Source organism: Bos indicus, chromosome 26 (genome assembly GCF_029378745.1).
Source record: "Bos indicus isolate NIAB-ARS_2022 breed Sahiwal x Tharparkar chromosome 26, NIAB-ARS_B.indTharparkar_mat_pri_1.0, whole genome shotgun sequence".
NCBI classification, from domain to species: domain Eukaryota; kingdom Metazoa; phylum Chordata; class Mammalia; order Artiodactyla; family Bovidae; genus Bos; species Bos indicus.
The window spans coordinates 40,084,153-40,107,312 of record NC_091785.1 but is presented as its reverse complement, the minus strand read 5'-3'; the positions used below and the strand labels follow the sequence as shown (position 1 = coordinate 40,107,312).

Below are 23,160 nucleotides of genomic sequence, written 5' to 3'. Positions count from 1 at the left end.
GCGATTCTTCATCCTTTCATGAGGCACCAACCACAGGTCAGTAGTAACAAAAGAGCATTTAAGACAGGCCAACCTCTCTTCCTAGGTTTTCAGGACAAGATCACTACACAAAGGTTCTTACTATCTTCCAAGATGAAGCCAAAATATCAACTCTGAAATCCTTCATCACTTCTCAGGTCCAATGTGGAGGAATAAAAGTGGAAACCAGGGATTCAGAGCTTACTAATGTGCCAAAAGCATGTCCACCTCAAAATCAGTGGCTTGGGAGACACAACACATCCTTCTTTAGAAATGATGCACTAAGCAACTTCAATATTGATTCACAGTTGTGCAACACACTTTCATCTACAAAGTACACTCAGATCCATTATTTCATTTAGTCGATGAAATGGCTCTGGGAAATGTTGAGGGATTATTGTTCCCATGTTCAAAAGGAGAAACTACAGTTTACAAGGGATAAATGAGAAGCAGTTCATGAAATGCCATCCAGCCCGTAATAGTCCTCATGTGGAAATGCTCTAATCATATGCGCCACCATGATTCTGGTGGAAAATATTCCTAGTTCCAAGGATGCGATGGGTCTGCCCTTGCTCTGTTGGCTCAGCGATTCTCTTCCTGCCCCTGCCCCATTGTGTGGGATCATTATCCATAACTTCATCCAAGTCACTGATAAAAGCAGAGAACAAGGTAAGGCTCAGGGTGTAGCCCAATGGGCCTCTACTGACCACCCCCATCAGCAGGGCCTCAAATCTCCTTGATGCCTCCACCTGTCTAGACCATGCATCAGCCTCCTTTTCTCCCAGACCCTTCACCCCCAGGTTGAAGCTGCTGCTGGAAGCTCATGACACCCAGCGTGTGATTTTCAAGAGGGTAGAAAGTGGAGCTGAAGCCAGAGAAGGAGCAGAAGGCCCCTGGAGAAGATGGGGCAAAGTCACCTCCAACCAGGAGTTCCCCTCACCTCTGGCCTCAACTGCTGCCTCATTACCACTGGGACAAACACCTGGGAAGAGGTGAGAAGAGGGTGGTCAGAAAAGGCGGCAGAAGGGAGTGAGCCCGGGGGACGGCAGGAGGACAGGAAAGGAAGAGGAAGGGCCGGCCACAGACAGATCGTGGAAGGCCATTCATCCAGGGAAGCCGGATTAGGATTAGGCACATTTCATGCACTGTGTTTGCTGAAAGCTGACGCAGTGGAACTCTCCATGGTGCTTCTCAGACTTCATCAGAATTAATGGACTGCTTTGCTAAGAATGCACACTTCTGGCGGTCACTCCGAACCCACCCTCAAGAGTCCAATTCCTAGGTTGGAGTGGCCTGGTCAAGGTGATCTGAGTATTGGATTCTGGGAAACACAGCCCTAAGCCCTGCGCTCCTGGAGGGCACGCCTTCTATGGACACTGCCTCTGTCTCTGCTCCCTTTCTTGCCGTGGCCGATGCTGCTGTGGTTTAGGCAAGCTGAGAGCTGCAGCTGATCTGCAGAGGGGCATGGCACGGTTTTGCTTTATTCCAAGAACAAGCCCCTCACTTGTCCTGTGTTATTCTGACTTGGCACAGACACCCCAGGGCTGAAACATATAGGTAAGCCTCACCCAGCCCTGCAGTGGCTGCTGGCATCCATCCCTGGGCTGGAAACCTCTTCTGGAAGAGCATCAATGGTGAGAAACATGCCTTTACAGGGTGAATGCAATAGGAACCAACTACCACTTGGCACCAAGTCTGAGAACAGAGGCAAGGGATCCAGCAGGGAAGTCACATCTGAGTCTGTGCCTGAGGTCCTGCCTTCCTGGTAAGACTCGAGCTGCCTAGTTGAGCATGAAGGAATGGGAGGAGCTCTGATTCTGTTCCCAGCAAGGCCGGAGCTCACCTGAACAGGTGCATCTTCTTTAAAACTGTGTCTGCTCTGTCATTTCAGCGAACTCTAGTTTCTCACAGCAGGCACTTACTTCTCCCCCCGGTAGGTGCAAGTATCCCCCCATCCCTGCACGAGAGCAGCAGATGGCGTGTGGACCGGGCGGGCCCGGGGCAGGGACTCACCTTGCCAGTGATGCTTGTAGTCACACATGCGGGACAGGGCGATCATCATGGCGCAGTACAGGGGCAGGATGGCAGCACAGAGCCGCCAGCTCTTCCCCCGCCCGCTCTCGGTGAAGCAGTGCAGCTTGCCAGCCAAGTAGAACGTTGTGAAGCCAAGGCCTGAAAAGGCAACTGCCAAAGACAAACAGCAGGTGTTACCCTAGCAGGTGGGCCGTGGCAGGGACACAGGGCACCCAAGCATCCTGGCTACCATCTTGCAACACCCCCAGGGTCAGGACCATGTTGGCGCCAGACACCATCTTGGCAATCTGTGCTCTTGCTAGAACCACGCTGGTATGAAGCTTTCAACAATGAGAACAGCCTTTCAGGCTTGCATGCGATCACAATCTACTCAATCTCATTCATTCAACAATGATTTGAGGGGTAGCTACTGTGTGCTAGACAGGCATTGTTCAACGTGGGAGAAATTAAAACTTGATTCAGAGGCTGTCTCTGCTCTCAAGGGGCTCATGGACTGGTTGAGGGTCATGGTTGTGCAAACAGAGTTTTAATACTGTGTTTGGAGTTCTATATGAATAAAAGTGCCTGCAGAACAAATGACTGATGACTGATTAGCTTTGAAAAATGAGGGAAAGAAAGGGAGTTTTAGCTTGGTAAGTTTTAGCTCAGGAAGATGGGACCAGCAAATGCTGGAAAAGTGGGTTTGACAGAGAAGCCAGTGGTGACACATTTCTTGTCTTCTCTCAGAAATTATGGTTATTAGTTTTTAGAACTGCAAATGCAACTCATAGCTTCATTGGATCAATTGTCTAAAGTGTGGAGTCAGGTGGAGTAGGTAAGCCCTGAGCTTTTCATCTAGTCAGGTTTAATACACAGTTGAAGTCAGTGAGATTTAAGGTGAGTATTCTGTGGACTTAAAACAACAGTGCTCAAACCCGGGCTACACTCGGAAATCACCTTTAAAACCTGCTGCTGCTTCTGCTGCTGCTGTCACTTCAGTCATGTCCGACTCTGTGAGATCCCCATAGACGGCAGCCCACCAGGCTTCCCCGTCCCTGGGATTCTCCAGGCAAGAACATGGAGTGGGTTGCCATTTCCTTCTCCAATGCATGAAAGTGAAAAGTGAAAGTGAAGTCGCTCAGTCGTGTCTGACTCCCAGCGACCCCATGGACTGCAGCCTACCAGGCTCCTCCGTCCATGGGATTTTCCAGGCAAGAGTACTGCAGTGGGTCGCCAGTGCCTTCTCTACTTTAAAACCTGGGAAGTTTTCAAAAATACTGGTAGTCAGACCTCATTATCAAACCTTCTATTTGCACTAGTCTGGAGTGAACCCTAATGGTGCACACATGCATTTATGTGTGTGTGTGTGTGTGTGTGTGTGTGTGTGTGTGTGTGTGTGTACTCCTCAGGTGATTGTAATGGCAGCCAGGAGTGAGTTTAGATGCTTCTTTTGAGGGAAGGGGCTACAGCTCCCACCTCCTCTGGACACTAGCCTACTCAAAACTCTCCTCTTGATCAGAAAATACTCCTGAGGGGCAGGGCTCCTAGGCAACCAGCCTACACAGTGATTTGATAGAGTTGGTAGAATGGGGCTAAAGCTAGGGCATCAAGGACTTTAACAGACTGTCTGAAGCCTGAGCAGCAGCCTCGGCACCAGTGAGTTAGTCGCAAATACAGAACCTCAGAACTGCCCCAGACGTACTAAGTTAGAATCCCCTTTCACAAGATCCACAAGTGAGCTGTGTGCACCCTGAAGTCTGAGAAGGCCTGGCCTATAGAACATTCATCCTCTTGATACAATGTGTCTGAGAGTCCATCTTCAGGAAATAATAAAAAACCATGGGGATATCTAGAAGATACTCTGCTTAAAATTATTATGTAATTATGGGGAAAAAAATAAAGAGAAAGAACTAGACTATTCCCACTCAATGAATTATGATGCAGCCATGGAAAATATTCTGACTATGCGAAGGAGATCACACCAGTCCATCCTAAAGGAAATCAATTCTGAACGTTCATTGGAAGGACCGATGCTAAAGCTAAAGCTCCAATACTTTGGCCACCTGATGTGAAGAGTCGACTCACCGGAAAAGACACTGACAGTGAGAAAGATTGAGTGCAGAAGGAGAAGGGGACGACAGAGGATGAGATGGTTGGATAGCATCATCGACTCAATGGACATGAATTTGAGCAAATTCTGGAAGATGGTGAAGGATAGGGAAGCCTGGTGGTTTGCAGTCCATGGGGTCGCAAAGAGTCGGAAATGAGTGAGCAACTGAACAACAGCAAATGTAGCACTACAGACAATACTTAGGATACAGTGTTAAGTGAAAAAAGCAGGACTCTAAGTTGTAAGTTCATTATAATCATGGTTATAGTATATAAATATGAATAACCTGCAGTTTTAATGAATTATCTCTGATAATAATGTGTCTTCTTAAATAGGGTTCCCCAAGTATGAACAAAAGCTTATGCCAAAGCAGAACTTTTTCAACAATCAAATTAAACAAGGTAACAGGATTGCTTGGTTTTGTTTTTTTATTAGTAAAACAATATTAAGCCAGGTTTATCTCAGGAATAAAAATGAAGCACTTAAATATTTTTGAATAATGATTTGTACTCAAACAGTAAAGCAGTGCCAGCATACATTGAATATTCTGTTTAAAGTAAAACTCTGTGCAAAACTGCATTGCCCAGGCCAGTTCTACATTGTTTGCTATGATGAAGGGTATTATTAATAGATGGTTTATAGTGTGTTCCAAAGCGGTCCCATTTGGCCACCTTCCTAGCAAGTGCAACGGGCTCTCAACTCCCCATCCTCATCCATTTTGCTCTGTTTCTTCTCTTCATTCACACTCTGCCCTGAGGCATCAGAGTGGGCAGCAGAGGCTGGGGACTTGGCTCTGGTGGGTACTGGCCTCATTCTGAGCTCTTAAGGGAGGAGTAATAGACTTTGTTCAAATCGGACAGCCTAGCAGTATACCCACCTAACTACTGCTGCTCCATTTATATAAGGATCTTGAGCATCCATGGATATCTGTGTCCGCAGGGGCCCTGGAACGAATTCCCTGAAGGATACTGAGGGACGACTGTACATTGAATGTGATGAGCATCCAAGATCTGCCCTGAGGCTTTGCAGGGTTATGGATGGAAGTTTTCAAGATTTGAATTGGAAGAAAGGCAGTCCTGGGTGTTGCCAAGTTGTCAATATTAAAAACAAGGTCAGTAAGTATAGGGTGGATATTGAGCAGGAATTTGTATGTGTCCCTATAAACAATGGTTTGGAGACTTTAAGATAGATGAGTCCAGACTCAACAAGCTCTGGAAAGATTCACAAGATGGACAAGAGAAGGGACTGCTAAAAACCCACCAAGGTCAAGTCCTAGGGCATGTGGTCCAAGGCCAGACCCTTGACCTCCACCAGGTCACCTCCCTGACCCCAGAAACTCAAATTTGGATTCCAAATTTGAGCTCCAACAGTGGGGCCCGTGGCTCAAAGAAGAGCAGGCAAAGCACGTCCTCTCTCTCACAGTGGGGCCCATGCTGCAGGTCCTCTGAAATGGAGAGTTATCTGCTTCTTGGAAAGGAAGTGAAGTGAAAGTTGCTCAGTCGTGTCCGACTCTGCGACCCCATGGACTATATAGTCCATGGAATTCTCTAGGCCAGAATACTGGAGTAGGTAGCCTTTCCCTCCTCCAGGGGATCTTCCCAACCCAGGTGTCCTGCATTGCAGGCAGATTCTTTATCAGCTGAGCCACAAGGGAAACCCTCTTGGAAAAGAAAGAGGGGTTCAAAGGAATTTTAAAGGCTGAGTTCAACAGCCTAGATCCTGCAGGCATCCCGCAGCAGCTGATCTCCTTCGACACATCCTACTGGTCCTCCGGGCAGCGTGTCTAAAGCAGCACGGTGTGTCCTTACTTGTCTAGCTGACACAACAGACTCTGATTCCATGTTAAACTCTATGCTTGTCTCTTTCTCATTGATATTCCTACAGTTATTGAACTGGCATGTGCTCCTTTGACAAAGGGCTTCTGATGCACCTCCTTCTGGCCCAGCCATGGGTAGCTCAGGTACTTTGCCCAAACGCCTGTTTTCCCAAATACCAACTGAATGAGAATTAGGCTCTATCAAACTATACTGAACACATAGGATTCCACAGTTTTCTGCCCCCTCCTCCTTTGAGGCTGGCAGTTTGGGACCAAGATGCTTCCGTGAGCGTTTCAGCTCTGAGATCCTGGGACTTACCAAGGCTTTGATTCAAGTTCAACTGGGAGAAAAAGAAAGCAGAAAGGTTTTTAAAGAAATGCTTTCCAACTTGAGCCAAACAACACCTTCTTCTCTTCTCAAAGAAACGGGCATGTGAGACACTGAAGAGCCTCAGAAGCTGGTATGCGAGTGAGGAGCAGGGAGATGGCATTTGTTCCAAGGGTCTGCCTTCCCCCTGAAACGTGGTCCCTGCTTCCAGCATGATTAGGAGATAAAACCGAGCATTCAAAGATGCAGCAGAGCACCGGGCATTTTGGAAGATGGAGATGATAAAGTATGATAAATGCCTTCATATTTTATTAACAGTATTAGCAACAGAAATACGATTACAATAATGGTATGAGAGAAAGCTGAGAGCCGACCCCTCCTGGGGGCTCAGAACGTGTTTATTTGCTCTCCAGAGTTTAGAACACACACACACACACACACACACACACACAAGCACTCACATGGATCAAGGGAAGAGCATATGCCCCTTGTTTTCAAAGTCTGTAGCAGGTTTTCTTGGCAGGAAGCAGCTGATTGTAAATATTTCTCTGTTGAACTGGCTGTGAGAAGTAAAAATACTCTTGAAGCCTCTAAACTAGGAAGCAGATGAAGGAGGGTGGCTTCCCCACCTGTTTCTGGCACTTTTGGGGCTCACTTGGCTGTCATCAATGAGAGTAGATAAGCAAAACCTCACAATACGAGTTGCTGGTCCAGGTGGTGATGCTAGGCATGTGGCCTGAACAGGGCTATCTGCCTGCCTGGTGATTCTGAAAGGGAGTTACTGACTCATCTCTGACTACACAGATGAACTGTCACAGGTTTACAACATTCCCTTTGCAAGAAAGGTCTATTTACTGAGTCAGCTTAGGTGGCAACCCAGTCCAGTATCCTTGTCTGGAGAATCCCATGGACAGAGGAGCTTGGCGGACTACAGTCCAGGGGGTGGCAAAGAGTCGGACTGAGCTACTAACACATACACACTTAGGTGAAATAAAGTCATTTTGCCTTTTCTCCCCAGCTTACTTTAAACCAAGTGAAAGAGGTTTGGACCCCAACGACTGCAAGAAATGAGAAAACTGGCTCCAAAGAAAAGGCTTTAAAAACAAATGAGATAAGAATCAGGGGCACAGGCTCAGCTTTTGGGGTTTTATTTTTTACTCTAATTACAATGAATTTCCCCAAACTGATTATAGCTGACACCACAAATGGAATTGTGTTCTAATGAGGTAATTTGTACAAATTTTTCACATGATGCTCAAAGAGTAAGTATTTTCTTCTCCAAGAGGGAGAAAGGCGATACTGGGTAGTGGAATAAAATTTTTTTCAATTAATTTATTTATGTTTGGCTGAACTGTGTCTTCATTCTGCACGCGGGTTTTCTCTAGTTGCGGTGAGCGGGGGCTACTCTCTGGTTGCGACGCTCTGGCTTCTCACTGAGGCGGCTTCTCTTGTTGGGGAGCACAGGCTCTAGAATGTGGGGGCTTCATAGTTGTGGCTCACAGGCTTAGTTACTCTGTAGCATGTGGGATTTTCCTGGACCAGGGATTGAACCCATGTCCCCTGCATCGGCAAGTGGATTCTTAACCACTGGACCACCAGGGAAGTCTCTGAATAAATTTTAATGTTGAAGGGTGTTTTGAGGAGTTTGCCAGTACATCTCCACAAGACCATCCAAAACCAAGGATGCAGAACACGCATGCCTGGTCAGCCCCTGCAGACTCCTAACAAGCAGTGGGGTGCTGTTGGGAGCGTGGGGTACAGGTTCCCATTCTGGCTCTGCCATTAACTGAATGCATGATCTTAGGCAAGTCTCTTTCCCACTCTGGGCCTCAGTTTGCTCTGTAAAATAAGAGGCTGATCCACAAGGGGCTACCACATCGTGCCCAGGGGAGCCAGGTAGATAGGGAGCATGAGTTAAGTAGTTGGATGTTGAGTCAACATTTTTGCAACAGAAAGCCCTCTTGGTCTGTCTTCTATTACTCCTCTATTGCTAGACACTCAGATCCAAGAGATACTTTCGGAAAAAAATTCAATGGTTCATTTGTGGTGATAAATGGCAACTAATACCTGGCCTTGCCATTGGGAGACATTTGAGAGTGGTGAGGACCGGGGAAAATGGAAACATTCGCCTATTTAAAGATGCAGCGCCTTCCCTCTGCTCAAGCTGGTGTCTGCCACATGGGCTCAGTGTTCCCAGAAGTTTTGATATTCTAACAGAAGAGGGAAACCCTGATATTTATGAGAAGTGTCTCCATTTAAATGTGAACAATTCATCGAAAATGAATACAGTACAGACCACATGAAACTCATCTGTGTACTAACAGGGTTAGGTCAGTGGGCTGCCAACTTGAGAACACTGAAATTCTGTTTCCAATGCTAGTGGTCCACTGTCTAAATGATCCCCTAAGTCTGTGCTAAATGTGATAGACATCAATTTATCCCTTCTCTCTACACTAGAGCAAAGAAGCACTTGAAAAGCTTTAGAGTTGGTGTTGCTTAAACCAATAGCGACAACAAATTAAGTGACACAGGAGATTCAGGGATTGAATACTCAATTCAATAGGAGGGAGTACTGTGTGCTGTTGAGAAAAGCAGACCTTTCAGGACTCAGCTCTGCTACCTTCTCCCGTGTGAGCTCATCTCTGGGGGCCTCAGTTTCCTCATCTGTACAATGGGGTTAGTAGCACTCGACTCACAAAGCCATCTTGAGGATGAGCTCACAGAGAGTTGTAACAGGCTTAGCTTGGTGCTGAGTGACTGCTCTCCTAACTCTGCCAGCTCTGCAGCTGCTGTTGAGTTCTGCCTGGTTCTAGAAAGTTTCATCCTCAAAGAAAAGCCTTCCTAAGCTCTACTCTTGCAATCTGCAGCTCCTCAGTTATATAACTGCATGCTTGCTTACAGAGATTTCTGGAGCTGGGTTCCTAGCCTCTTAGCATTTTTTAGCCCCTGCGGCTCTCAGCAGATGTAAAATGATCTCAGCTGGCAAAATGAACAAACTTACAGACCCAGTGAGAAAGGCCAGCAGAGATACTGTTCCCCACTCCACTCGGGAGATGACTGAAGCTCTCTGATGAGAGGGTCAGACAGCCAGGAGGCCATTCTAATGCACATGACCCGTCATGTAGCTTGTCTCCTATGATACTGAGTTTCACCGTGTTGACACCTACTTTTACATCCCTTTGGCCCCAAATTTCTTAAAATAGTTTCTCATTCATAGTTTCTTAATTCATAGTTCATTCTAGCTAAGATGCTTGCTCTGTTTTCTTTATATGACAAGCTATATTTATTAACATTCTAAGTTAATAAGAGATTTCACTTTCAAAAAAAGGATGAGAGAAGATTGCTACAAATCTTAGACTGTGGATCCACAGGGCATCTATTGCCTAAACCATTCAAGTGAACAGGAAAGACAGTTATTTATTCCTAATGAAATGACTGACAGAAGATCATTAGCCTCTGATGTAGCTATCGAACCAGAATCATAATTTCAAGGGGAGATTTTGATAAAAATTATAGAACAGACTCAGTACCACAGTGATTTTTTTTCAATCTCTCCTTTCTAATCCAGCAGTAAAGAGATCGTTTCACTATGATGTAGGAGACGTATCTATCTTTGCTGGAATGAAGAGAATTCTCAAAATCCGGGAAATTTTCTAAATATCACACCAATGATACCTCTTAATTCAATTACAAAGAAGTTGTAATAAAATTTCTTTCATTACAATTGACATAATTCAAGGGTGTTGAGAGGCGGGGTTAAAAGTATTCATCCATGCAGTAAAGTTGCCTGTGATTCCAGGAACAGTCAGAATGCCCAACGACCTCTGGTAGAATTACTTACTCCAGTACCATCAGTCATAAGAGTTAATAAGAATTGCTCTGCTGGTGAGGAGCTGAAAGCCATCTGCTGAGACAAAGGAGACTGGATGGGTCCTAAGCACCTTGGGGAAGGCAGGCGGAGTTTGAGGCTGTTGAAGCCAAAATCATTTGACCACCTGATCCACAGGAATGGCAAGAACCATTTTAACCCACTGGAGGGGACCAGGTAACCAAGAAGACCCAGTGGCTGAAACACCAGAGATGTCAAAAGAATTGAGAGCCTACAGCACAGCAAGGGCGGTGTGGGGACTGAGCACAGGTGAGAATGCTCTTGTGCACAGCTGGATGGGTCCAGGCAGGCACACTGACCCCCTGCCACCAGCCTCCCACCTGTGTGACCTAGGGTGAGGTGCTTAGCTTCCAGAGCTCAGGCTTGTCGCCTCTAAAATGGATGAGCCAACAGTTGTCCACACAGCCACCGAAAGCACCGATGATAGAGTGTCCAGGGCACACTGGACAAAGTGTGCAGCACTCCTCAAGCCCTAAGTTAAAATCTGATCTCTTTCCCCTCCATCTGCTTCTTCTACTTATGCTCTTCCTCAAAATCATGCTGCATCCCTGCAGTGAACCTGAGAACGTGGAAGAGGAAATAAAGCAAATGCGCATGGAAAGCTAAAAGGATGTGAGTTCCGGGTTGGCTCCATGACCACGCCACCAAGATGGCGTCTGCATCTGTTGCCATTCTATGCCCCACATCAAAAATTGGTGCTCGAGATGAGTGAATGAACAAATTAGTGACAAGAAGGATAATGTGAAAACTGGACCAGATGGTGTATACTCTTGGGGGCTCCAAGGAAACAGTGATGAGCCTCCCTTTTCTGCCTAACACACTTCTCCTCCTCCCTGCAAGGCTTGGTTTACATGACACTGCCTCAGAGGTCTTCCCCAGCTCCCCAGCAGGTGTAATGGGCTCTGACTGCCTTCTGCACCTGCCTTCATAACACTTAACACCACTACTCTCATGTATGCGACTGTCCAGCATCTCTCTCCCTTCTGCTAGATTCTCAGCCTGCGCTCACTAGAGGCCCCACCAACACACATACTGAATGAATGGCTGAAGACCTGATAACCAGAGGTTTCACAAAAGAAGACAGGGATGTACCCAGGGGAGGAGAAGGGCTAGAGTCAGGCTTGAACCGCACTGGGTCAGGATAACGTGTGGGCGGAAGGTGAGCTGGGCCTCCACTGAATTCTTCCTTATCACATCCCGCCCGCCAGACATTCACAGAGAGTGTGTGTGTCTCTTTTAAATACTCACACACACGTATACACACACTTCCCTGCCCTCCTCCTACAAGAATGACCCCAGAGTTCTCCTGGAGCCTTCATAGCAGGGGTTCCTCTGTTTTTCAGAGGCTGGTAGCCACCTCTGAGATATCTGGGCTAGTTTCTGAGAAACAATGTAAAAAATTCTACAAAAGGAAGCCATGAAATTCTAGGAGTCTGAAGGATGGGTGGGTGGAGTAGCAATTTCAGTGAATGAGAAAAGAAGGAAAGCGGAAACTGTCTACTCGAGCAGGTACCAGGAGTGTTCTATCAGAAGGAGGACAAGACCATCAGGCACGGAGAGCCCCTCTCTGTCAGACTCTGCACTAGACGCTTCCGTAACTTGTCTTTGCTGCATCCCCAGAAAAACACAATGACATAGCTATTGGGCCATTACATGGATGAGAAATGGAGGCTCAGGTCAAATTACCTACTGAAGGTTAATGCAGTCCTTAAGAAACTGTGAATTAAGTAACTAGCCATGTAATAAAATAAATAAATTAATTTGCAAAAAATAAATAAAATAAAATAAGAAAAAAAAGGAACTGTGAATTATTTCTAAACAGAGCAAAAAAATCACATGTTTTCTTGGCACGGTTGTACTTACAGCACTTCTAGCTGCCTATTTGTTCTACACTCCCTGTAGGCATGTGACGATCAGGGTCACTGTTCAAGCCTTAGAACCCAGCACACTACCTGGGAGGAGAAGTCAGCGACACATGGTGACTGAATGAATATATAAATGGCAGAGACAATTTAGTCCTTCCACAAACATAACTTCACTCGAACAAGTACTCTGGCAAGAGGCCAAGCTCCTTAGAGAAAGAAAGACATACATGGCCATGAAAGGTGGTGTGCTCCACCCACTGTTTGAGGCAGTGTGATTCTGCAGCTACCTGAGCCAGAAGATGATTTCCACCTCACGATGGAAAGGATCGCACCGCCTTGTTTGAGAATGAGCCATGGGGAAACAGAACTGGAAAGCTCGTAATTAGTCTGAAAGCAAATGTCAGAGGCAGGAAGTGCAAACAGAGAAAAGCAGACTGTAAACTCCTTGCATAACCTCAGTTTGCATCCCAAAGACGATTTTGCTCTGGGGAAAAAAAAAAATCAACTCAGACACAATGCACAAAAAGCACAGAGGAAACACGAGGGGTGGGGATGAAACTGACTCTGGGAGAAGAAGGCGGAGGTCCTTCTGTCGAGCCCCAGAGGTACCAATCCTGGGGAGGGAAGAAGCTCAGCAGAGGAGGATTAAGGATTTCTAAGTGACAGAAGTCACTTTGTCTCTCCCCCATCCACCCCCTACAGCTTGATGAAAAATTCTTATTACGAATCATAGATGTTACTCCTCGCCCCAGAGAGAGCTAAGTAAGAGCAGGCACCAAGATGGAATGTGGTTTTGCATATCACACTCTCCTAATCTACTGAAGGTCTAAATCCCCAGGACGACTTTTGTTTTTTTCAGTCTTGATTATACACCACAATGACCTGAAACATGAATATGAGAATAAACCTTCAAAAGGGAGAGATTACCTTTGTCCATAACACTATTAGAGGAGGCGATAAAAGCTCTGGCAGGACTCAGATAAAGATAACATTTTAATGGAAAATCATTTTATTTTACCTCCGACAGATGGCCTTAGCAGAACATAAATTTGTTGGCGAGATTTGAATAGTTAAATACACATTTGAAAAACAACTAAAAAGAAACAACTAAAGGTAGCCATTAAGTGGCCCAAGGTACTCATCTGATTGGATTTCTCAGGAGGCGCTAGTGGTAAAGAACACACCTGCCAATGTAGGCCACATAAGAGACCTGGGTTCAGTCCCTGGGTTGGGAAGATCCCCTGGAGGAGGGCATGGCAACCCACTCCAGTATTCTTGCCTGAGAAATCTCCATGGACAGAGGAGCCTCGTGGGCTACTGTTCATAAGGTTGTAAAGACTCGAACACAACTGAAGCGACACAGCACACACGTGCTCATCTGATTAGCCTCTTCCCAGGGGGTATGGTCTTCAGGAGAAACCCTGGAAGTCTCACTGACTGATACTGATACTGATACTGTCTCCTCAAGATGTGGCCTCAACAGCATCTGCCTTTTTTGAAACGTTGTACCACTTGCGGTGTGATTTGTCAGGGAGAACACCCTTCGAACGTGCCCCTGGAAGCCTTGACTGGGGCTTTCAGCCCTACCAGGAAAGGAATGTGTGAAATAATAGAAATATAGCTCATGACACAGAGGAAGACTGGGTTGTAGCCGCAGGCTATAAATGGGCGGCCATTAAGAGGATCTACTACCTCCGAGGTATTCAGCTCAAATGCGGACCTCCAGGGCAGCTGGTGATTAGTGCTGGCCACACAATCCAACCAAACCTTCCCAGTACTGTGTAACTGGAAAAGGGGAAGGAGAATGGACTTCATCTTTCTGTCCTAAGCTAGGCTAGACCAGTGTTTGGTAACTGAAGAAAACCACAGCATCTGTCACTTTTAGGACCAAAGGCCCAGGTGACTGGGTTAGCTGATGAGGCAGCTTCCCAGGCTTCTCCAACATCCCTGTCTCTCTGACAACAAACTCCCATCAATGAAGGCCAGCTCGGTTCATCTCTCACACCTCTAAGCAAACTGATCATAAACAGGACAAGAGCTTCATTTATTTGATGTACACAAAGACTATCTCTCTCTGTTACTTCAAAAAAGATGTCTGATGTTCATGGGAGAATTGTGGATTTTTTTTAAAGTTAGGATGGCCGTTTAAATTTTGGAAAGCAAATATGTGGCAATTCATCTCCTGTGGTCTTGGCAGCAAAGGACTTTATGCAGAAGCCAGCTTTGGACTCACAAACTTCCTTAAGGCAGAGTCCATGTGATGACTTGCCCCACACAACAAGGTGAAATCCACCTTGGCTTCTTTTAAATCACTTCACAGAGGACTGCACAAAACAGAACAAAAATAGAAGCTTCTGGGTGTTTGAAGATCTGGTTCTAGCACAGCGTGGGGTCGCCCTCAGTGGTCTCATCTGTTCACCAAATGGGGAACATCACCCAGCTCTCAAAAGACATGATATTGGTGAAAATACTTAGGAAACGGAAATTCAACATACAGATGGAAGGTGTTAGTAAAGCTGAGGAAACAGGTGACTAGAAATACTGAAGCTGGTTTCAAGCCTGGACCCGACTGCTTCTAAGCCCAAGTTTAATCCTCTTTCTCAATACAGAAATAGCTGTAATCCTCAAACCCAGGACTTTATTTCCAGCTATGTGGCAGACTCTATATCCTGATGGAAATAATTACATGTTAGATGAAATATAAATCAAACAAAAAGCTTTTAAACCTATCACTGAGTTGACACCAAGAGAAGAATTAAGGAAATTAATCCTTAATTAAAGAATTAGTGGAAACAAGGTTTCCCCAAATGACAGGAAAAAGAGGGTCTTAGATGCAAGGAAATGGCATAGCCAGATGGAGCCCTGAGTGTTTACGGAAACCTGCAGACCCTGGGCTTTGAAGGGCTGATGTCTCCCTGGGGCACAGGAGTGAAGAGACAGAGTCTCAGGCCTACCCAAGGTGAAGAATGTAACACAATACCCCTGAATAAACATTAAATCCTAAAGCTTCAGAGCGAGTAGGAAAGGAAGCCTGATTTTCAGAAGAAAAGGTAAGGAAACTTGTCTGTCTCTATTTTTCTACTGACTACAGAGATTCCATTAATATGACTTGTGTATATTTTTGCTGTCCCATTCATGCTTCTCATACGGTCCCCAGAAAACCTAAGGGGAGAATTAATTTTGGATGGCCCTGGAATAAGTAGTGGTCTCTGAAGGAATTCATTTAACTCAGACATCAAAATATTCCCCAAAATAAAGTTCTAGGGAAGTTAAAAGCCCAGTGCAAGAAAACTCAAAACACAAAATATTTCAGGGCATATATATGAAAAGCAGATTCACAACAACTTTAGATTGTAAGGCATAGACTATAAAATAATTTATTGCAATATGTTTAAGGAAATTATAGGGCAGTATGAAAATGAGGACAAAGAAGAAGCATTAAAAATAATGAAGCAGATTATTTTAAAGCCCAAATAAAATTTCTATAAATAAAAAATGAGTCTGGAACTTAAACTAGGGTTAAATAATAACTAGACAGATTAAACGGTAGGTGAGACAAAGCTGAATAGAGAATTAGTACATTGGAAGATAGATTCAGAATTTTTCTAGAGTCCAGTAGAAGAAGGAGGAGGAGAAGAAAGGAGAGAAAGAGTAAGAGAGAGAGATGAAAAATATGAAGAGAGATTATGGTAAAAAATTCTAATAAATGTCGAACTAGAATTCCAAATTAGAGGAAAAGATAATTGAGAAAAAGGGGAAGAAGCAATATTCAAAGAGCTAATGACAGAGGATATCTCAGGATGTAGAAGGATACAAACCTGAGAATTAGAAAGCCCAGTAAATCTCATACAAGACACAGAAAGGGAATCCCACACCAAGACACACAGTAATAAAACTTTATGACACACAAAAAACCAAGATGCTAAAAGCATCTCGAAAGGAAGCACAGAAGGGGCAGCAATGACACAACTGACTTCAAACATGCCCAAAAAATCGAAGCTAGAAAACAGCAAAATAATATCTTTAAAATTCAAAGAGACAATAACTGCCAAATTAGAATTCCATATTTAGTAAAGCTACCTTTCAAGAATGGGGTCAAACAAAGAAAAATTAGAAAAATAAAAAACAGAGCATTTTCCACAAAAGATGTATCAATGAAGGAAATTTAAAGGATATATTTTTGGCAGAAAGTAGAAACACTGAGATGGAAAAGAGAATGGTATGTACATGGCTAAACTATGCACAGGTTAGTGGTTTTGTTGGCGGGAGAGAAGAATTGGGCTAGAATTAAAACACCAAAGAAAACCCACCAGATGTGTTAGAATGCGTTTATCAGACCTAAGACATTCAAAGTCTTTATGTTGCTCAGAAGAAGAAAAACAAAAATATTAATTAATTAATTTGAGATTTCATTAACTACATGTGTTAACCAAGAGTTTTAGTAGAATTTGCAAACAAAAAGAGTAAAGTAATGGAATATGAAGATGAAAATGGTACAAGAAGTAAGGAGTACACAGTACATAATGAATGATGTCAATAAGTCCTAATACATGACTATTAATAACTATAATTGAAATTAGCTCCCTAGGTAAATGTTTAAAAAAATACATAGATAAAACATAGAACACAATCAGTACAGGACAGAAAAAGATATAAGAAGCAGAATTTAATCAATAGAAAGTTTGTCTCAATAATAAAGTCAAATTGTAAAAAACAACACTAGAAATAAAGATGGACATGGATTTAATTATAAAGGTAGAAGAAGCAGTAGAAGGTATAAGAAGAAGCAGGACAATTCTAAACTATATTTACACATCACTTCAAAATATATATCTCAAAAATGGGGGAAAAAACGAACACCATAGAACTACAAGATCTACTGTAAGAGTGGAATTTTTAATGTACACTTTAAAAATTAAGCATAAATTAATACTTTGATTAATTGTATGAACTAAGCATTAATTAAGTAATCATAAACAGAATTTAGAGAGTATATGTTAAGATTTGAACAGCACAATTAAGCTTAGTCCAATGGACATATATACAGCTTTATTTCTAGCTGTTTAAAAATTTACATTCTTTTTAACCATATGAAACATTTATGAAAACTAAACATATGCTAAGCCACAAAACTAGGCTCAATATCAAGAGTGATAATTTTTGTAAATCACATTATCTGACCACAATGTAATTAAACTATAAACCATTTAAAAAAATAGAACAAGAAAAAATCATGCTTAAGATTTTTTTTTTTAAAGCTCTTCTAAGCAACTTATAAGTCACAGGAGACACATTTAAATTAGAAATTTTTCAAAAGTAAATTTAATGAAAACAATATGGGGACTTCCCTGGTGGTCCAGTGGTTAAGAATCTGCCTTGCAATGCACGGGACATGGGTTCAATTCCTGGTTGGGGAACAAAGATCCCCCCTGCCACGGAGCAAATAAGCCAAGTTCCTGCAACTACGGAAGCCCGCAAACCACAGCTAGAGAGCACCGCTACAGAAGACCCCGCAGGCCGCGTTAAGACCCAAGGCAAGCAAATTAATAAGAAGAACAGCTGTAAAAAGCAACATGCATTAAAATTTATAGAATGTAGCTAAAGAAACATTTATAGGAAAATGTATAGCCCAAATTGCTTAAGTTTAGAAAGGAAGAAAGGCTAGCATTATCAAGCAATGCATTTAAGTTAACTTAGTAAGTCCAAAAAAGAACAGAATATACTTAAAGTTGACAGAGGGAAATAATAAAGATAACAGCAGAAATAATGAAAAATAAAACAAGCACGTGGTAAAGAGGTTCATAGCAAAAGTTGGCTCATTGAGGAGACTAATAGACTAACTCTGTCAAGACTAGCAAGAAAAAAACTTAGGGGAGAGAGAGAGAGAGGAGGTACATATATACAATACAGAAATGAACAATGCAGATAAAACCTCCAGACAAATGATATTTTAAAATACTATGTCAATATCTTTGAAAGTTCATGTGAAAGAACTAAGTTCTAAAAACAAATTGAAGTTACCAAAAATTTCTCAAGAGAAAATTTTAAAACACAAAGAGTTTTATAACTTTTAAGTAAATTGATTCAGTATTTTAAATCTAGGACCAAATACTTTATGGGCATATCTGCCAGGCATCACCAAAGGAAATAAATCATCTTACATGACTCTTTACAGAGAATTAAAAATAACGGAGCACTCATCTTAATGAAGCTTGTTAAGTGTGCTGGTCAAATCTTATATATTTTCCCATTTTTATTTGATTTGTTAGTCACTGAAATTAATATTTAAAATTTCCAATCATTTTGGGGAATTTTGTAAGTCTTGTACTTCCTTTTTGAACCTCTATCTGGCTTGATATCAGACTGATTATCTGATAACACTGATTATCAGACAAGTGTGGCACAAGAAATGAGAGTTATTGACCAACATCACTCAAATATATATATACATATATATACATAAACATCATAAACGGAATGTTATCAACCAAAGCTAGTAGTAAATTAAAAGGAGAATACGTCTTCATCAAAGTGTTAATTATAGAAATTAATACTGGTTTAATATTTTAAAGTTACTCACCACATTAACACATTAAAGGGAAAGTAAACAACTTGTCAGATGCACCAAACTTAAAATTCGTCCTTAGCAAACTAGAAATAAAAGGACCTTCACAAAGAATGTCTACCCAAAAAAGTCTTACTTAATGGTAAAATGTTGAAAGCATTCCTTTTGTATTAGTAATAAGATATGGATGCTTGCTATCCTCAATTCCAGCACCTTTACAGGGAGGTCCTAGCTAGTAAAGTGATATGAAAACTAGGTAAAAAGTTAAGAACTGGAAAGGAAAAAATAAAACTGTCATTTGTAGGTAATATGATTCTCTTTGTAGAAAATCTCAAATCATCTATGAATAAGAAATGAGAACTACTAAGAGAGTTCAGCAAAATATCTGCACTAAAAATCAATATACCAAACTCAACTGTATTTTTTGGACACTAAGAAAAAGTCAGATAGAAAATGTAACAAAGTATTAAAAATATAAACAATAATATAAAGTACCTATGAATTACTGTAATAAATAATAGGTAAGACCTTTAAGGAAGAAGTATAAAATGACTAAAAGATATTATCACCTCAATTGACAAATATACCATACACTTAGATAGGAAGATGTCATTTCTCCCCAAATGAAACCTGAGATTCAATAAGACAGCAATCAAAATCTCAATAAGGATTTTCATGAAACTTGACCAGATGATTCTAAAATACCTGTACAAGAGCAAAGGGCTGAGAATAACCAAAATACTATTGAAAAAGAACAAAGACAAGGAGGGCAAACAATCCTCTAGTTCCAATTACAGAAGAATTGAATTCCCTTACACCTTTGAAATTAGGTGTGGTCACGTGACTAGCTCTGTCAACGAAACATGGGTAGAACCTACACGTGTCACTTCCGGGAGGAGGCATTAACAGCTGACTCTCCACACTCTCTTCTCCCCTCTGGAAGCACATGTTGAGATGGTAACAGAGCTTCCGTCTGTCTGGGTCCCGAGTGACTACAATTCTACGTGTAACATAAGTAAGAAACAACCATTTTTGGTTTTAAGCCACTGAGATTTATATTCAAAGGTAGCCCACCCATGCTGACTAGCAGGGAGATGTGCCCTATTAAATCTCAAGTCTTTATAAACCTGTAACAATGAAAACACTGCCGCGTTGGTACAAAAATAAGTGAACTGACACCTGGATCAGAATAGAGAGCCAATTAAAAGACCCATCCTTGACTGGACACAAGATATGCCAGAGGTTGTGCTATAGATCAATAAATAGTGTTGGGAAAGATAAGTCCACAGGGACAATAAAACTGGACCAGTACTGGACATTATTCATCATCAACAGCTCCAGATGGATTACAGACCTAAAAGAGAGCAATGAAATGGAAGAGCAATTAGCAGACGACACAGTCTTGGGAGTGGGAGGTAAGTCTAAAAAGCCACAAAAAGCACTAACCATAAAGGAAAAAACGGATGAAGCTGACTACACTTAATAATGAACATTTGTTGCTTCCAAATATGCAATAAATTCCAGATTGGATATTGGTTTGACCACATCTATAAAGGATATTGGTAGTAGATGGAGGAAATCTGAAGATCGTTTGCATATGCCATGTGATGAAAATTCACTGAAATGCAAAGATGGAAACTGTTGACTGAACTTGCATTTTGATCGCATACACACACACACATACACACAAATGCAACTCAGTAGAATACGCACTGAGATGTTCAGGCTGATGACTTCTAGGCAGTAGAAATACAAAGTGCTTTAAAAATATTGTTTGCATCTCTGTATAGCCTAACTTGCTACAGTATGCATGTACTGCTTCTATGATAATAAAACAATATTAAAATAAATGAATGAATAAGTAAATGAAACAATGAATACACAAACTGTGGGAGGCTAAAACCAACACATAAAGATAATGAAAAAGACAAGCACAGAGAGGGAAAAGATATTTGCCTCACAAATAACCAACAAATAACTAATATGGAGAATTTCTTTAACCCTGTAAGTCAGTGATATAAAGGCAGAAAACCTATTTGAAAGATCAGCAAAATACATGAAGAGTAATGTCATATAAAGAAGAAATCTAAATTGCATTAAATTTATGAGAAGATGGTCCAGCTCATTAGTCATGTATAAGAAACATGTCATAACCCCTGGGAGCTACTATTACACCCTCCAGATGGGCAAAGATTAAATTCTGATGATGCCAAGTCCTGGCAAGGCTGTGGGTGATGGGTGCCCTCATAACTTGCTGGCAAGAATATATATATATATATTCTATATATATATATATATATATATATATATATATATAGTATGACATTATTTGTTAAAGCCACAGATGAGCAAATGCTCCAGAAATCTCATTGCCAGGAATACATCTGAGAAATTATTTTTGCAGAAAAGAGTTCATAGCAACACTGTTCATAACACATATCCAAACTGAAGATGAGCCAAATTTTCATTAACATTAAAATAACTTTTTAAAAACTGTGGTATGGCCATGTCTTGGGATACCATAAAGCAATGAACATGAATAAATTCCTGGTACATACATTAATAAACAGAAGAACCTCAAAAACAGTGGTGAGCAAAAGTAACAAATCACAAAAATACATCTGTATGACTCGATTTAAGTTCAAAACCAGGCAAAACCAAGTAATATATTATTTAGGAGTGTGTGTGTGTGAGTGTAAAACTATCTAGAAAAGCAAATAAATTAGTTTTAAAATTTCAAGACAATGGCTACAGTGTGAGTAAAAACAATAAGCCAGGCGGTGGGGGCAAGGGTGGCGGGGGTGAGACAGGAGTTCTAAGACTACAGTTAGATTCTATATTTTAATTCCAGTGGTGGGTACACCAGCGTCTGTTTTTCATTATTACTTAACGTTTATTGATATTATTTAACAATAACAATAATATCTGTCTGTGTTTGTGTGTGTGTGAGCTCAGTCATGTCCAGCTCTATGTGATCCCATGGACTGCAGTCTGCCAGGCTCTTTGACCATGGAGTTTTCCAGGCAAGAATACTGGAGCAGGTTGCTATTTCCTTCTCCAGGGACCTTCCTCATCCAGGGATTGAAGCCACGTCTCTTGCATCTCCTGCATTGGCAAGAGGATTCTTTACCATTGTGCCACCTGGGAAGCCTTAATAATATTACATAATATTATACAGATATTAATTATTATAGATCATGTTTCATGTGTGATTTTGTACATGCCTTTCATGGTTAACTAAATTATCCCTAAAAAACAACAGTAGGATATCAAGAAATGTTACAGTCCAGGAGGAAATGCAAAAATAAAACCAGTCACCAAACTTGTAAGAGTCACTGTAACAGAGACTATACAGCTATTCATTTGGTCATCAAGCAAGTCAGGCCGTTAAAAGAGGAACAAGTTCAAGTACCCAACTCTGGTCTCCTTTCTCTGTGAAGCTTGACTGTAAAAGCTCTATGTTTCCAGGCAGGTGCTCTGCATGCCAAGGCTACGTGTGCTGGCTCGAACAGCTTATGAGTGAACCTGAAGTCCTGGATTTGGTTTTAGGAGATGCTGAGTGTCATGATCATGCAGGCTGTAAATTGCATTTTTATGATGACTGTGATTGTTTAACCAGAAAAACAGAAGCAATGCGCCTGAAGAAAAGACAACAAAGGAAGCCTACCCAAACATCACCTCATTATTCAAGTGCAATGAACTCCGACTAATACTTAATTACAAGAGGCGCGTGGAGGCTCTGAGCAGAATAAGACATGGCACTCTCCCGAGGCACTTGATTGATTTCTCAGATTACAAAATTCAAGCCACTGAGAATTATGAAAACATTGATTTAGCAAGAGTGAGCCCAGGGAACACTCAAGGCTTCTAATGGGAATAAATGCAGAATAAATGAAACTGGCCAGGCTGCCTGTTACAGATCTTATACCAGAACAGATTTCAAACTTCACTGATATTTTATTGTTCTAATGTAGCTATTTCTTAAAGGGGAAAAGACAGACCTCATCCCTTTTATTCCTGTTCAGTGCAGCAAAGGCCTGCAACTCTGTGCCATCTGTTGTGATGTTCTGCATGGCTTGCATAGCTCAGAAATATGCTAAGTCAGGACTTGGATTATTTATTTTTCTTTGAAAATTATTACCAAAGAAGCCTGCCCCACACATATGAACATAAAATACTTTGGTTACCAAGTTTTCAAGGAAAGAAATAGCTTCTTCCTGCATGAATCATCAATGGGAGAGTTCTTCACTAATATCTTGAATTAAATATCAAATAGATTGATAGTTGGGCAAAAGCATTAGTCGCTCAGTCATGTCCGACTCTTGGCATGGCGACCCCATGGACTGTAGCCCGCCAGGCTCTTCCATCCATGGAATTTTCCAGGCAAGAATACTGGAGTGGATTGCCATGCCATTCTCCAGATGGTTATGCAAAGTCACATCAAAATGCTTAGGTTTGAATCCTAGCTTCACTGCTTACCTGCTGTGACCTGGGGCAAGAGACTTAACCCTCTGGGTCTCACCTGCAAAATGGGATTAATAAGAATATCTACCTCC

The 23,160-nt window shown here is 42.1% G+C and overlaps 1 protein-coding gene across 1 annotated transcript in view; it reads right to left on the bottom strand.

The window, feature by feature from the left end:
• The window catches only part of PLPP4 (phospholipid phosphatase 4), a 145,580-nt gene that overhangs the window by 11,209 nt on the left and 111,211 nt on the right, over positions 1-23,160 (bottom strand). Inside the window, exon 6 of the mRNA XM_019988560.2 lies at positions 2,032-2,202. Coding sequence (XP_019844119.1) covers positions 2,032-2,202 — 171 coding nt within the window. The remainder of the gene's footprint in view (positions 1-2,031; positions 2,203-23,160) is intronic.